Genomic DNA, 17,025 nt, shown 5'->3' with positions numbered 1-17,025 from the left:
TCGAAAGGGGTTTAACTTAGGTTGGCAGTCCTACTACTCCTACTAGGGCCACGTGCAGCCTGCACCTACCGCGCCTCGCAGCAGGGGAGGCCGCTCCGCCTCGCACACCTACGCCGGGCTCCCTGCCACGGAGGCTGCCAGCAGGGACCGCATCCCTTCCGCGCTCCGACAGCCGGGCTGGGCAAAGGCCCAGCGCCGCTGGAGCGGCGCCTGCCGTAGCCCTGCGCAGCCGGAGGGAGGGAGGGACCGCCCGCGGCCGGGCGCCGCTGGCGGCAGGCCCGCTCCCGCCCCACGGGGACACCGGGTCGCACAAGCCCATGGGGCAGCCCTGCCCCACCACGCCCGGCCCGGGTTCGGCGGGGCGACCGCGGCCGGTGGGACACCAGGGGCGGGCCCGGAGCCGCCTCCCGAGCCGGTTCCTGTCAGCCCGCGGCGCTGTGAGGGAGGGCGGGCAGGCGGGAGCAGCCTCGCCCCGCCTCGCACCAGGGCCCGCTCCCCTCAAGGGCCGGCGCGCCCCGCGGCCCCCACCCCCGGCGGGGCCCCGCCGGTGACTAAGCACGCCCGCCGCCGCGCCGTGACCGGCCCTTTACCTCCCCTCCCGCGCCCCGCCCGCCGCCTCTCCCCGCCTCCCTCCCCCCACTCCGCCTGCCCGTTGCCGCGCCCGGCGCCTGCGCGGTGCGGCGCGGCGCGCGCGGGCGCAGGAATGTGCGTTACGGTTAAATAGTGGGCGCAGGGGCGGCCGCCGCGGCGCTCGGGGCGGCGGCTCAGGGGCGAGCCGGGCCGGGCCGGGCCGAGCGGGGCGGCGAGGGAGCCTCCATGGCGCGGCGCGGCTGCTGGGGCGGTGGCAGCGGCGCGGCGCTGCTGTGACAGGAGCTTGGCAGCTGGGACCGGCCTTCCTCCTGCCCCACTCCCGAGCCGGGGGCCCGCGCCGGCGTCCCGGGGGCGCGGCGGCGCTCGGAGAGCGGAGCCGTGGCGGCGGCGGCCGGGGGCAGCCGGCGTGTCACCGCCTCTATGATGAAATTTAAGCCGAACCAGACGCGGACGTACGACCGGGAGGGCTACAAGAAGCGGGCGGCGTGCCTCTGCTTCCGCAGCGAGCGGGAGGACGAGGTGAGCCCGCCGGGCCGCCGCGCACGTGGGGCGGGGGGCGCCGGGCCCGGCCCGGCCCAGGCGCGGCTCCCCTCCCGCCGTCACCCGCTGGGCCCGCCGCTGCCGCGTCCCTTTGTCTGGCCGGGGGGCGCGGGCCCCTCCCGGGGGACGCACGCAGAGTCGAGTCGTGCCGGGGCTCTTCATCCCCCGAGCCGGGGGAGGGGGCCATGCCGCGGGGCTGTGCGGGCCCCCCGGCCCGCAGCCTGCGCTGGGAGCCGGGCCGGCGGCGGGCCCCCTCCCCCCGCCCCCCCGCCGTGCCGGCCGCGGGGGCGGGGCGGGCGCGGCGGCTCCGGGGCTCGTGGCGGCTCGTCGCGCCTCTCGCCCACCATCTTGGGGCGGCGCGGTGCGGCGGGGCGCGGGCCCACGTGCGCGGCGCCCTCCTTTGTGCGCGGCGGCGGGCGGCGCCCCTCGGGCGGGGGAGGGAGCTCCCGGGGCGGGACCGGGACCGGGCACCGGCTGAAACCCCCCGGTTATCCTTTGTGTGGGCAGGGGGATGGCTAAGGTGTAATGGCGCATTGAGGGCAGGGCTGGTGTTGCCCTTAAGACGAACCGACCCCCCTGCCATACTCGGGGGGGGGGGGGTGGGGGGTGTGGAATCTTGTTTTTGGAAAAGCGGCGCCTTGGTGGGCGTTTCTCACCAAGAGAGTAAAACGGTGCTTAAAAATATTTTGTCGAGGAGCTCGGGGGCGGGAGGGGGGGTGTTGCGGTTTTGGTTGTTGAGGATAGCGCTCAGCCAGGGTTTTATGTTGCAGCAGAACCGGGAGGTGGCAACAAAGTTGTCCTGTATTCCTAGCCAAGGTCAATTGCATTGGCCGTTATCTAGAAACTTTGCTGATGGTTTCATTGCACAATGCATTTATAGGCTGTCTCAGGCTGGAAGCATACCCTTTCCTGATTTTCGTTTCCATTTTCTTGTTTAATAGCTATAAAATAACTACAAAGGTTAGGGCTTGGCGTTTCCCCCCCCCCCCCCCCCCCCATCTATATGCTGGAAGAAGCTAGTGTCCTATCCAAGATGCCGATATGGCAAATTTCTTGCTTAAGCATCTACTAAGCAGTACAACGCACCAGGGAGGGGCCTTATCTCAAAATACAGACCCTTGGGTTTAGGCGAAAAATTTGTATGGTGTTCTGGTACATGCCATTCTCTGTGTGGGATAAATACAGTCTTGGGACCGTGCTGATCAGATTTTCCTAATATTATGGAGGAGAAAGGTGCCCAGCCGGAATCTTGCTAGTTCTTGCTATTGGTCTAGCTGTTCTTTGGTTTCAGTAGCACCTCTGATACCCCAGCATGCTTCCCCATTTATGTGTCTTCAGTATTTATTTTTGGATGCTACTCCAGCACAGACTTGTTTGGAGTTCAAACACCTGGGCAGTTTTCTTGCCCCAATTGTAGTTGGAAATTCATGGCTAGGGTCACCTTTGTCAGTAATTTCCATTCATTCTTCACTTTCTGCTGTGACTTCTTATATTCTCTTTCAGTCTTGCATCCAAATGAGACCACTGGCAGCTTCAAAAAATTGTTTGTGCATAAGAACACCCTCTGAGGCTAAGGATGGTAGTAGCAGCTTTGCTGAGCTGTGTAAGAAGAGTGGGTGCTGATACTTGTTGCACTGGAGCGCTTTGTGGTATTGCGGATGGAGCACCTGTGTGGCTGGCATGAGGCTGGCCTTTGGCATTCTGCAAGTAGACACGCTTGAGGGTGAAATGCATGGGATAACACCAGGTCAGATTTGGGACAGATTAAGCGTGTGGCAACAGTTCAAATCACTTTCTGGTAAGTTATTTCCAGAAAAGCAATGGCAACATCTTTAACTTGCTTATCTGTTTCCCAAGTGCCAGCTCCATCTGTATCAATACAGAACCTATTCCTTAGAAGTTTGATGCCTGACTACTGTTTGTGATGAACTTGTATCGCCAGCCACGTTCCCCAAATTGGCTGGATGAGGCTTGCTTCTGTTGTTCTTGAACGCTGTTGTCATAATACATTTCTGTGTAGGTCTACTTCAAACTGCGTGTAAATGTCTTCAACGTTTCCTTTCCGATTCTCTAGAGATTGTACCATTGATTTGCAGCTGACCTACATCTCCAGGGATCTTTAAGTGCAGGGTAGCTTCTGCTGTGAAGGAGCACAGAGGTAGTACTTGGGTGACTGGAGGGAGAAGAGGGGAACAGCAGGCTCCTGTAGAAGCTATTGGGGGGGGGGGGGGGGGGCAGGGCGGAAATAGCTTTCACAGTTATTTTAACCTACAGGGTTACTACCCTGTAAGCAGAGAGTTGCTAGACATTGGAGGAGAGACAATAGAACAGACAACTGGAAGCAATCTTCAGTAATACATTTCTTTTTAGGAATCTTAAAGCAAGAAATCAAAATCTCAACTTTTTTTTTTTTTTTTACTGGGGATTCTGTCTGCAGGACTCTCAATAGATCACGTTCTACATTTCAGTTGGTTAGTTTCTGTCTGGAGGAATGAGTATCTGCAGCGATCTTCTGATACAAATCTTCGAATTAACCTGTCTTCCTGCTTCCGTTCTGACTTTCTGAAAGGCCAGTCCATATCCAGTTGTGCCTGCGCTTTAGCTTTTTTTCCTCTTCCTTGCACTTCATTTTCTGATGTATCGGTGCACAGTAGTCATGCCTTTCTTAGCACTTTTTTGATGGACTTGAAGTCTTACAGCGTCATCTCCTAAAACCAGTTTTCTCTTTTTCTGATTATCATGGTAGCTCTTTCATCTCCCTCAGTTTGACAGCTGTATTTTTTGAACGTAGGTGATAGTTGCAGTTGCTTTAGATGGAGTGTCACTGTGTTGTGTAAAAGGTTACTAATACTTCTCTAGCCATACTAGAAGAAAAACATTGTGATAGGACCCGTCTTAATCATGATTGTAAAGCTATCGTGTAGTCATCTTGTGATTAGTGGTGGTATCTAAGTCTCTAACTTGTTCCCACCTTGTGAACTCTCAACTTGTACCAGAAATTCTTAGTGTGCTGCACATTAGATTCACAATATATTGTTCTTAACCAAACGTGATCCTTCTGCAACATCAGCATGGCATCCCCTGTTGATACCATGACACAAGATCCTCTGTTGATATCATGACTTATGGACACTGCCTCTCAATTTGGAGACTTAAAAATTTCAGTAACAGCTTTTTGTGATCATCACAAATGAAAACCAGGGCAGTCACTAAAACACTTAATATCTCTATTGTTAATCATCTTTTAGCAAAATCTGCATGTTAAGCCCTCTTGGTCTGTTTCCTATCTGTATTGCACTACTTATGCTACCTTCGTAGCCTTGTTGAAGCCCATGTTACAGCTGAGTTTTATGGACAGTGAAGCAACATGTCAATTGAGAAAGGCTGTGGTAACGAAGGATGTTTTTGGTAAAAACATATTCTATTTCCATTCATTTTCTGTTCACTTCTTAGTTTCTTAATTTGAAACATAGGTGGGCTCTAGAATACCGCTGAGGCAAAAATTCAGTCTGGTGGTCCCTGCAAACAGTTTGAAATACAGCTGCTGAACTCCTAGTCTTCAGCTACAGCACCCTGTCCAATTAGACTTAACCAACCGTCTTTGCTGCCAGACTTAAAATTGTTGAGTCAGTTCTCTTGGGTATTATGGTCTGGAAACTGGGCTTGCCTGCAGTCTTGCAACCTGTCAAAAGCTTCTGCTTTGTCTTGAGAGCTGGTATTGCAGCTGGAAGCATGTACTTGTGAGATGACTGATGGTTGTCCACATGCACTGCTGCACAAATCTTCCCTTCCTGTTTCTTTCTTCATCTTCAAGTGACTCCACATATGTCAATTTACTGCTGTGTAGCCCATTTTGGTTTAGATTTTGTAGCTTTCATGCTGTGATATTGTATGATTTAAAAAAAAAAAAAAGAATCCTGGAGGAAGCCCAAATAGCCAAGTAATGTGGCCAGTAGCTTTGGATTTTTTCTGAGTGTTTAAGATGATCTCTTAGACTACTGTAATTAAAGTGTTGCCTGTTTTGATCTCTCAGTGCTGTCATTTGAGCTGAAGAGAGAGCAAGATGGCTGGATATGAGCTTAAGTGCTGGCTCCTACTGTCGTTCTTAATGGAAATGAAGCGGTAATTGCAGGCACTGTCTGCCCTTTGAACGAAAAAAATTGCTGGAAATGGAGCAGGAGAAATCCCATGAAAAAATGAAACAAGGCTATGTGGGCATGAAATGCGTGGGGGCTGCAGGCTTTTTGCTTTGAACAAGCAAGAAGCTGTTAGGTGTGTGCAAAAAGCTGATGATATTCAGCAGACTGGGATGGGCTGGTGGATTTGTGTATGAGGAAATGCAAGTCTCTCTTGAGCAGCTAGGAGATGTGGACGGAAGTTTTAGCATAAGCCCGCAGGAGAACCTCTCTCGGTACTGTGAGGACCGACTGCTTCCATGGGTTGCAACTGCTTATGCACTCAGTACTCCGCAAACACTGGTTTTACATAAAATGCTGCTGTCTCAGGGTCTGGTTGGAGGCTAGGCAAGGAAATTCTTGCCTCTCAAAGCAGAGAACGAGGCAGGCCTTTAAAGCAGCAAAAGCAAATAGTAATAAATGTATTTTTTTCTAGTCATTTGGATAACTAAAACAATTTTAAAGGCTAATTTAATTTTTCTTCCATCAACTACATATTATACAAATAAATGAGCAGTTATTTTTAAATATTTTGAATATAAAACTTGAGTGCGTTCTGATTATTTTGGCATGTGTAACACTGCTTTATGTAATTGAATATAGTATTGAAAGCCCTACTTTAGTGTTCAGCCAGCAGTTGCTAGTGGCAGATGTAAAAAATAGTTTCACATGCAAAAGAAGTCTTCAAGCTTTTCAGTTTTTAGTTTTGCCATTTTTGTTGTTCAGCCTTGTACAAGAGATGAAAATAGATGGGAAGGGTTTCCTGTTACTATTGAGACAGTAGTGAGGATAACTGTCACACACTATATGGGAAATATAGATCCCCCCCCCCCCCCCCCCCCCCCCCCCCCCCCCCCCCGTAGCAGGGCATATACTTGCATGCCAATTAGTGCCTCTTAATTTTGAGTTAAAAATTATAGGCTCCTAGTATTGTATCTCCTTTTTGGTCTGATTTAGAGAATTTTATTTCTTGGGCTGTAGAATGTAAAGGTTTAAGAAACCCTTGTTTAATCTACCGTGTTCTGGTGGTCACTTTTTTTTTTTTAAATAGTAGTGTTCTTCAGTTTCTTACAGCTGTTGCTTCATATTAGCAATGGTTTTATTAAAAGGTAATAAAGGGAAAAATAAAATGTTATTTTTGTTTTCATTGGTCTAAATCATCTGAAAACCAGAAAGACCCATTGTAATGTAACATGATCTATAAAACCAGGGCCCAGAAGTGTCACCTGGCTATCCTGGCAAAATGGGGTGTTCTAGGAATAAACTTGCGCAGTGATGCAAGATCTTCTGTACTTGACTCAGAATTTGTCATTTGGTTTCTTTATCCTTCAGTGTAAGCTCTCAGGTGTAAACACACAGATAATGTGTGCTTTGAAATATAACTTGGGAGTGTGGCCATGGCACCATGTTTAAGGCTGGCATGCTCTCCAAAGCAGTGTATGGACTCATACCGGTTACCTAGCTTGCTCTATGATTGCCTAATAGAATATAGGCGTATTTTAAAATACCAGAGAATACACGTTTCAATATGCACTTCAGGCACACTGGGGTTTTTACTTGTTCTGTCTCACATCCCTGCCCTGCCCTATGACTGACATAGGATGATTGCTGCCTTAGTTTTTTCTCAGCATTTTCTTGATATTTAGATATCATCTGCGTGGTGTAGGAAGGGGTATAGCTTGAAAAATCAAGACCTATACATAGCTTCCAAAATGGCTCTTTATGATGTGTCTTCAGAGACAGCATCTGCTTATGGTGTATCCCTGCAGGCTCACATGGAGTTCTGCAGTGGTTTAAGCTTACGTTAATGTTAAATAAAAATAATTGAATGTTAGGTTGCTGTGGTAGGATTTATATCAAGTAACCAACTTAGAAAACACAAGTGCCTTGTTATCCCTACTTGCATAGAAAAAGAGCTTTCTGCAGGCATTGCATATGCACCTTGCCTTCACGTTGGGATCTTTTTTGACAAACTGCGACTGCTTGCCTGCAAGATCGATGAAGCTGTAGGAATTCGGCTGTCCACCACAGCAGGAAGCTTCGGTCTTCACTAATGCCTCCTCAGACTGATACTGAAATCAGTCAACCATGAGCTGTTTTTTATTTCAAAACCTCAATTACTTTTTTCCAGTAGCTATGGTATTACTTGTTTATGCCATACAAATGTGTTTAATGGGGTGGATAGTTGCTCAAAATGGGCTGAGGGGAGAAGGAAACATGGCTGTACCTGTCTGACATCAGGCTAAGGTGTCCTGCAACAAAACCTGTTTTGTGTTTTGCCCTGTTTAGAAGATGCTGTCTTTTTTGAACTAGTAATATTTGTAAGTGTTTAGGTACATGAGAAAATATCCTTTATAGCTGACTTGCACCATCCTAAGTTTACTTTGAGGATTTAAACTGGTGGCTAAATTTCTGCTTGAATTGCCCCAGTTAACTTGGTGGTGCTCAAAACTTTCAAGTTACCAGTTTCAGTGGAACAGCAGAGTAGCAGACTTCTTTAGAAATATGTACAAATCCTAGCTAGAGAGATATATGTGTATATACACACACATATATGCATGTCTATCTCTAGCTAGGATTTGTAGCCATGTTTTCTTAAACATCTTTTGTAGATACGCAACCGCATAGCTATTCACAGACTGCAAGTTGATGTGTATTTTTTTCCAGTCTTGTTTGCACAACACTTAAAAAGCTTATTTTAATTTCTGTGGCTTTCTCCAGTTATTCCAACTTGAAGAAAGATGTATTTGGCTTTGGCCAGCCACCGATTTTGTGAAACACTACAATCTAACTTAGTGCTTAAGCACTTCAGTGGAACCAGTCCTGTAAATGTAAATATTTTAAAACAAATTTTTCCAAGTTATCTCAAAGACAAAAAAGGCTAAAAGGTAACTGGTACTTGTCAAGAAGTAACCTTGTCATGTCTTTACCTGCAGATGAATAGTTCTCAAAGACTTGGAGCTCTTGTTTCTGACAAGTGCTTGGAAGCTGATCCCATAGTCAAACAGATTATGTTGCTGAGTAACCGGTAAAGCTCAGTTCTCCTGCTCAAGATTAGGCCGTGGTTTCAAGTTACAAAAAAATGGGCAGCAATACTAGTTTTAGCTGTTCCCCTACTACCGCATGTGTTTTCTCCCTCGGTCTGTATGAGCAAGCATAAGGGAAGAAGGACATACTGTAAAGTGGATTGGGGAACTGACCCAGTGTGAGAAGTAAAACTTCTTTTATAGACACTTGTGGGGGTTCTTTTTTGTTTGCAGAGTTTTTTGCAGCCAGGAGTCTCCTTTTGCCATATGGCTGGTTGCAGGACCCGCACCCTTCATCGCGCCATGAGACCTGTCACATCTGATTCCCCAAAGCTTAGTGGGAGGTCGAATGTTATAGGTGACTTGAGTGCTTGTTGACGTGAGGATATGTGTTCTGACTGACGTACCATAGTAGTATAGTGGTGTCTGCTCCTGATATGAACACTTTAGCCAAAGAAGAAAACAAAGTACTTTAAATAGCCAGAGGAAGGTACTCAAATTCTGAATCAGTATAACAACGTGTTAGCCAAATATGTGAATTTCATGTGAAACAAAATTTATAGAAAAAATACAATTTGAATTGTAAGTTAAAGCAAAACAACTGAACAAGGCTGATGGTTTTTCTCCCTATTGCCATATAGCCTTAAAATCAGACGATCTCAAAGGAAAAATCATTTGCAGATCTGATTTCGAAGTATTACAAAAATATATGCATGTAGTTCTTTATCATTCTTCTTTGGAATGCTGGTAAAGTTGCACTGATTGATGTCCAAGATATTTCAGACTTTATTTAATATATTGTATAGACAGAACCTAGTTTTCTGGGTTGCTTTCAAGATGCTGTGCTCAAGTTAATAAGCGTTAGGATTAATGTACTGCTAGTTGTTACGCCATTTCTCTGCTGCTCTGCCAGTTCCTGTTAATTGAGACTAAATCTTTTAAACCTCTGTCATAGCTGGTGACTGCTTTTCAGTCTTGTCTGCAAAGTATTTTGCTAGAGGCTCTTGAATTGGCTTAGGCTGATCTGAAATTGAGTAGCTGTAGTCATGCCTTTCTGCCCGTGTTTGTGCAACGTTGACCCTTGTATGGCTGTGTACTGACCAGTGTTGAGTGTGTGCGGGCTGAAAACTAAGCTTTAATAGTACAAGCAAGTTTTCAGCCAGATCAGCTTCCTGAACTCATTGCGCCAGTGTAAGGGAGACAGTAAAAATGTTGCAGCCTTGACTTTAAAATGCTGTCAAGTCTGATCCCAAGGATTTTTACCACTCTACAATAACTTTGTGCACATTACATCTCCAGGTTAAAAAAAGTAATTTTGAAAATGATTGCAGTAAAGAATAAGGATTACAAGCAGTCACTCTACTGAGAATATTTTCAGGAAGGCAAAAGTATGTTCCTTACTAAATGCTACTTGTGTGGCATTGTTATGGCAGGTTGTGAAGCTCTGTTTCATTTTTCAACTTTTTGGAGTCCAAAAAGAGACAATGGCATTCTACGACAAGGATACCACGGTAACCTATGGGGGAACCGAGAAACTGTTTCAGAACTACTGAAATGAGGCAGTGATTCTTAAAATAGGAAAAAGTGTTAGATAAAGGAAATATCTAACTACAGTAGCAGGTTGACACGTGCTCTCTAATTTGAGATGTGTGCTTTTGCCTAGAAATTCATACAGTGAATCCTCCAAACATGATCCAGGGTTTGTAAGAGGTGCTCTTCTTTGCTCCTCAACATAAGTTTCTGTGTTGTAGCATTCAAAGTAGTTTCCCATACTTTTAAGGAAGATCCTGAGCTGAAAACAATTGGAGGTTGGAAGTGTTAGGGAACAGTAAAATATTTCCTGCTCCTATTCTTCCCTGAGCATCTGCTTACGGCCATTTTTAAACAAATCGTAGGGCTTGCCTTCATAGAGCTTGGGAGTTAAATCCTTCGTCTTCCATGCACCCGCCTTCTCCTTTCCTTCTATGCGCAGTGTTTGGTCGTACACCTGAGCAAAGAGGTGTTCTTTGCAACCGAGTGACACGTGCTCAGTGGTCTATAGGGACGAGGGGTGGATTCCCTTCCTCTTGAAAGTTGTTCCTTTTAACTGCCAGTTTTACTATAAAAAAAGGCAAACTTGGCTATCTCCACCAGGTAACTCAAACAGCAAGTTGGATATAGCTAGTGGATTAGTGGGGGTGATGAGAGGGGAAAAAATGGGGTGTGCAGTGGGGAAGAGAGGAATAAATGTGATTAGAAGGAGGAGAGAGCTTACAAAGATGTATGAGGACAAATAAATAACTTCTGTGGAACTGGAGCGGTACCTTTTCAACTGTAAGTTCGTTTTTCCTTGCAAGTAATGCATCCATTTTGGAAAAATTCCCATCTTGCAGTTGGTTTATAGTGCCTTCTGCTGCTATTGCTTCATTATTTCAAGTGGTAGATGGCTCTGCTCTGAAGTCAAAAGAATCCAGCTGTGGGGGTTTGTTCTGTCCAGCAAGTTTCATCCTTAACCTTGTGTCGTGGTTTAACCCCAGCCGGCAACTAAGCACCACCCAGCCGCTCCCTCACTCCCCCCCGGTGGGATGGGGAGAGAATCAGAAGAGTAAAAGTGAGAAAACTCATGGGTTGAGATAAAGACAGTTTAATAGGTAAAGCAAAAGCCGCGCATGCAAGCAAAGCAAAACAAGGAATTCATTCACTGCTTCCCATCGGCAGGCAGGTGTTCAGCCAGCTCCAGGAAAGCAGGGCTCCATCACGCATAACGGTTACTTGGGAAGATAAAACACCGTCACTCCAAATGTCCCCCCGTCCTTCCTTCTTCTTCCCCAGCTTTATATGCTGAGCATGACGTCATATGGTGTGGGATATCCCTTTGGTCAGTTGGGGTCAGCTGTCCCGGCTGTGCCCCCTCCCAGCCTCTTGTGCCCCCCCAGCCTCCTCGCTGGTGGGGTGGGGTGAGAAGCAGCAAAGGCCTTGGCTCTGTGTGAGCACTGCTCAGCAGTAACTAAAACATCCCTGTGTTATCAACCCTGTTTTCAGCACAAATCCAAAACATAGCCCCATACCAGCTACTATAAAGAAAATGAACTCTACCCGAGCCAAAACCAGCACACCTTGCCTTTTTCTTTTTAACGTAAGCTGATTTTTAATACAATTATTTTTGTAATCAATAATGCTGTACAATTATTGAAGATAGAAAGCAATGATATTTTGTATAACCTTAAGTCATTTTCTGTGTCTTTGAGTGCTTGATATGAAAAAAAAAAAATATCAAGAGGAATAGCTTTTGGTTGTAATTTATATTAGTCCGAGCTGTTGCCATTTTAATCTTCTGGAATATATGGCTGCTAACTGTTTCACAAGTTTCTTTTGACTTGAGAACACTAAACAGGCCAAAACCTTGGCATCTTTCTCTAGAAATTTTCAGTTGTTTGTCTGCAGGCTTAGCATTTATAGTGAGCATGTCCCATGACGCCACATGCTCTGTAATTACCTTTGGCTTTTTGGTTAACCATAGCTTGGTTAAGCATATCGATAGGTGCTTATTACAAGAAGGCTGGCTAGCAGTTTTTCTTCCTCGCTGTGCTCAAAAGGTCATTGCTATTCCTGGACTTGAAAACAAGGTAAAAACTTGGCTAGTAAGACTTAGTGGAAGAATTTTTCTTTTTCTCCTCTTAGCTGAGTTTTGCAGCTTTACTTCCTCACTTGGCAGTATTATGGAAAATAGCAGCTTTACCTTAGTCTTTGGAGTAAGATAACAGTATAACTAGGCAAGCAGATTTGATGCCATTACTCTGTACTTTGGAAGTACTTTTGGACAATAGTCATCAATGGTAAGGCTTTTTCAGAGACATGGGAAAGGCAGCGGTCACTAGCAAGTAATACAATATAAGAAATCTCATTCCTTTCTCTGCATTCGGAGATGGGTTACAGATTTCTCTGCATAGGAAGCACTTCCGTTGTTTTCTTCGGAGCCTGATGAGGTTCCCATGTTAAATTCGGTGCGCATAGGCCAGAAAAAATGTAGAGGTGTGAGATTCTGCAGTCTTGTTTTTCAGTAGACTACTGTAATCTGCGTGAACATGGACCTCCTCAGGAGAGACTTGGCTGCCCAGGTGACCTAGATCTCTCTTCTCCTTGTTTGCTTATCTTATATTAAGGGAAGATGAATTGCTGGCTTTTATGTTGCTGATTTTGCACCTCTTTTGGCATGTGAGTGCATTGTCAACCAACCACAGCTTTTTGGTGTCTTCATTTTTAAGTGATGTTTATAGTTACAGCCTAAGTCATTCAGGTGCTCTGGGATGTGTCTTTTGGCCACTTACAGATGGAAACACCTGAAAACTACATCCACTACATGGAATAAAAAAACAACACACCAAAACCAAAAATGTGCAAGTGAGTGCGAGATTGCTTGCTACCGTAACTGAAAGAAAGTGGAGTGCTTTTCAGCCTTGTGACACAAGCTTGTAATTTCTAGCTGTTGGCTCTCAGCTTTTGTAGAAATTGATTACTACTGAGTACACTTTTGCTAGCATGAGGATGGATGCCTCGTGCCCTAGTGGCTTCAAACGTTAATGTTACTGGGTGGAAAAAATTGTGCATCTGAAAGTCTCGGAGATATACCTTAGTGTAGTCCTTTGGATTCGGACTATAAAAGCAGTGGGATCAGAGGAGAATAAAGCATAGAGGGAAGGATGCTTGAGAAAATGCTTCAGTTCCAGGGTTAGTGGAGACTTGCATCGTTGCCAAAATGAACTCCCAGGCTGTAACACTTGGGAGTTTATTGTATGTATAGCTGTAAGGCCTGTTTACCGGAGTTGATGTATTTTAACGTTGATTACTTGCTAGATGTATTTGTTTCTGCTTTTTAAAAGGGTAATTTTAAAGCTAACAGATATACAAACCCAGCTCAATAGACTATTGATCAGGTTAGCGGTAGTCAACTACTATATATAAAAGGCATAAGAGATTCCTGGCTTTATGCTACACTGCCAGAATCAGCAACCTGATTTATCCCTTAGTAGTAATTAAGAATTTTCTGTTTAGCCTTAACTAAACAATGAATGCTGATTAAAACCATTCTACCAAGCTGGGAATGATTTAATGTGATATAATCATCCTTTTGTTCGTCATTGTTGCTAGCTTCCACATGACTGCAGTGAGTGCTAGTTTCATCAGCAGAAAAGAATGTGTAATGCTTATGTCTGGGATCCCACAAGTGAATTCATAACTTGATTTTTACAACTGCTCTTTAAGCATTGCTGTCATGGTGGTTCTTTGTAGTGATATAGATGCTCCACCTACATGTACAAAAACTTTTTCTAAAACTACATTTAGTAGAGCTGTGAACCCTCTGGGAATCTTTTGTTAATATCAAAGGATCCTAGGAAACTAAAACCTTTGGTTGTAAAAGATCAAGTTGAGATGCATTTGTGTCTAACCTTGTTGCCTTTGCTGACTATTTCTAGGGTTTTAGATAGCTGAATAAAATATTTGAGTTGACTGAAAATGTGAACATTTAGATCAGATGCCAAGATTGATTCTGTGCTAAATGTGTTGCTTATTTAGTGTAGGAAAAATTTGTACAGTAGAGAACCCTTCAGAGTAGGACAAATCTGGACTGCAAATAAAATAAACATTACAACAAGAAAATATCTGTCAGATAAGGCTCTTCTAGGTGCACCTCAGTATGCACACGCATTGTTCGATTCAAAGGTTTGCAGTCATCTGAATTACACTTCCCAGTTCCTGTGGGTGAACCTACACCGTATTTCCATGAGTGCCAAAGGGACGTAGTATAAGTGGTAAGCATTTCCATGTTGGCCTCATCAGGGAATCATTTCTTCTACTTAATCCAACAGGAGATGAGTTTAAAGACCATAAAGGTAGTTGGTGAGGACTGGACTGTCACTTCAGTCATCTAGCACCAGTCAACACTTTAACCTTTAGACTGAGGTTCTTGTTGCTAGTCTTTTCATTGCTTTCAAAGGTTCGAGCACTGACCCTGTCCCTTTGCTCCCCACAGTTGTCCTTTGACTTCAGGGTAGGGCTTATGTTAAGTATTGCCTAGAATACGAAGCGTGTTACTACACAGCTGATTGAGTATGTCTTACTAATCAGGACATGTCTCAAATACAAGTTAAACTGTTTTATTTCCACGTGGTCCTGAATCAAGGTCTTATTTTTACTGACTTCTACTTCAAATTACTTCAAATATGAGGCATTCTAGTTTGTTGGACAGGTGGCTAAAATCTCATCTTCTCAGGACAGGTCCTACAGAGTTTGGGTTTTAAATTGGTATATATCCATGGTATGACCAGGTTACAGAGTCAAATTAAGTGAAATTAGTGTCTAGGGGAAAAAAATGTTATTAAATCTGGAAATCATTCAAAATTCAATGTGTTGCAGTTTTTCCTCTTACAGAAATGTTAGAAGAAAGTAAATTGGACAAGAGCCAAAGAAGTACTCTCCTTTATAATTTAGTTATGCAATATTGTAAGCATGCCATGCTAACATAACACTTCAGTAACTGAAAAGGAGCTTGTCTAAGACTAAAGATTAGAAATATTTTCAAAGTCCAGTTTTTTAGCCAAAAGATGCCATTCCAGAAGAATTACTTTAACTTCTGTGCGATGAAAATGTCTTAATTTTCACATTTTACCATCTATATGGCCATAAGACGTACTCAATATTGGAGAATATTGTTACTAGATTTTTGTTGTACATCTTCATTCCTGTGCGTATTGTGTTGTGTATTTTTCACATTGTGTCTAAGCATCTCATAAAAGTGTTTGTGCAAGGGGATTACAATGACATTGTCTTGACTTGGTTGTATTAAAAAGATTGGATGTTAATAATGCCACTTCTTTTTTTTTTTTTTTTTTTTTTTTTTTTTTTTTACTTCTTACAACTCCTAGTTGCCTGTTATGTTTCATTTCTAAAGTCTATAATCCATCTGGCTAGGTGAATAAGTGCGTTGCTGAAAAAGTAGATAGTACCAAGATTCCTGACTTGTGAGCTATATTTAACAGTCATTTGCAATTATTTATAGGTGCTGTTGGTAAGCAGTAGCCGATACCCAGATCAGTGGATTGTACCGGGCGGAGGAATGGAACCAGAAGAAGAGCCAGGGGGAGCAGCTGTCAGAGAGGTGTATGAAGAGGTAACAAAAACAAAACAAAAAAATCCAGCGTCTTTCTGTTGCTGCTATCTTCAGATGGGAGTCAAGAAGAAAGAGGGAACTCCACCTCCTTTATCTAGGATTTGACTGAGACTTTCACGGTTGTGAAATTCAAAGAACTGCAGTTCTGTGTGATAGAATTGGGTTATAGCGTGGTGAGGTGGACTAATTAGCTCGCTTCCCAGCACACTCTCATTTCATAGTTAAATTTCTGTTTGCCTTTATAAACACTTACTGGAATTGCAACTGTGACTTTATGCCAAATGACATATTATAGTAGTGTAGCATTTCTGTGTTTGTGCAGAAAATGTTTGACTCGCAGCTCTTCTAGAACAGACTGAAGGTGAACTAACCATTAATATGTAGCTACATAAGAAAGAGAAATAAACAGACCTTTGAGGAGATTCCAAACTAAACAGATTAGAAACTGATGTATCTGAGCAGTTGAGAATTCAACAATAAAAAGGCCTTGTTAAGTACATTTTAGGCTGTTTATCTACAAAGAAAGCACCCATAGGTATAGTCCGCCCTTCTATCTCTGCCCCTACCCCTAGGCAAAACAGAGCCTTACGTCTCGATGAATTAATGCAGTTTCCCACTCTAGTATGGTACGTAAATTTCAAATTCAAAATTCTGGTTTTTAACTTGCTATTTATTTTTCCTAGGCAAACTGTTAAAAATGTTAAATGTTACTTGAATATCTAACAGCCAGAACTGTAAAATAAAACTTCAAGAAAAATCATCACTTGATTTAGCTAGAAATTATGCAATGTGTAAGTGACCACAGATTAACTCTTAATTCTTTATATCATACTTCTTAAATAGAAGGTATAAGGTTTTGCAGAAAGTGGATGTATCCTGGCAAGTGAGTGAACTACAGGATTTCTGCTAGTCTTAAACAGTTTTCTCATCCCAGTTTGACTACTAGTATTCACAAAATACACTAATATTGTTGCTAATTAGTATGTATAATGATTTTTTTATTAGCTGTGCTATCTAGTGGTTTAGCTTGCTTACCCTTAAGACTGGTTCTGCTGGGTTGTAGAGGCTTGGGAGCTTGATGTAGATGCAACTTGCACCAAATGCTGCCTGCCGTTTGGTGTCAAAGTGAGATCTGTGCACTGTGATGCAGTGACCCTCCTCCCCTCTTACATGGGGAACAGAGCAGTTCAGTATTCAGTGCTCTTAGCAGCCTTCATGCAGCAAGGTTCAAATATAAATAAGCTTCAGTGATATAAAGTTATTCCAGACTTCGTGTCTGTGTCCAGTTTTGCTGGGGGAGCCAATTTTGAGCTGCGCAAGACATACTCAGGTAAGTGCTTGTGTATTTGTAAAAGTAAAGGAGGCAGCCACAAGGCAGTCCATTTGAAAGGAGCAAAGATTTAGGCTTCTAGGAATGAGTCAGCAAAGATTTAGGCTTCTAGGCAGTAGTAGCACCGCTGAGGAAAGTCCTGGCACTTCCCACTGTCACGAGTTGATGGGTGGGATTAAAAAGCACAGGACCATTGGCTCATTGTTCTTGTGAACA

At 44.3% G+C, this 17,025-nt stretch overlaps 1 protein-coding gene across 3 annotated transcripts in view; it reads left to right on the top strand.

Moving 5' to 3' along the window:
* The first annotated feature begins 698 nt into the window (after nucleotides 1-698).
* NUDT4 (nudix hydrolase 4) overlaps nucleotides 699-17,025 on the top strand; it is a 28,395-nt gene continuing 12,068 nt past the window's right edge. For 2 of the 3 annotated variants that reach the window (XR_014227838.1, XM_082308326.1), the window contains exons 1-2: nucleotides 699-1,110; nucleotides 15,369-15,479. Coding sequence is in view for 2 of the 3 variants with exons in the window: in XM_082308326.1 (XP_082164452.1) it covers nucleotides 1,012-1,110; nucleotides 15,369-15,479 (210 nt within the window). In the remaining variant the exon portion in view is untranslated. The remainder of the gene's footprint in view (nucleotides 1,111-15,368; nucleotides 15,480-17,025) is intronic. The other variant, XM_082308327.1, reaches the window with a different exon arrangement.

Source organism: Platalea leucorodia (genome assembly GCF_965183815.1).
Source record: "Platalea leucorodia genome assembly, chromosome: 4".
In the NCBI taxonomy this organism is placed as follows: Eukaryota; Metazoa; Chordata; class Aves; order Pelecaniformes; family Threskiornithidae; genus Platalea; species Platalea leucorodia.
The sequence above is the reverse complement of the archived record's forward strand: the minus strand, read 5'-3'. Positions and strand labels throughout refer to the sequence as shown.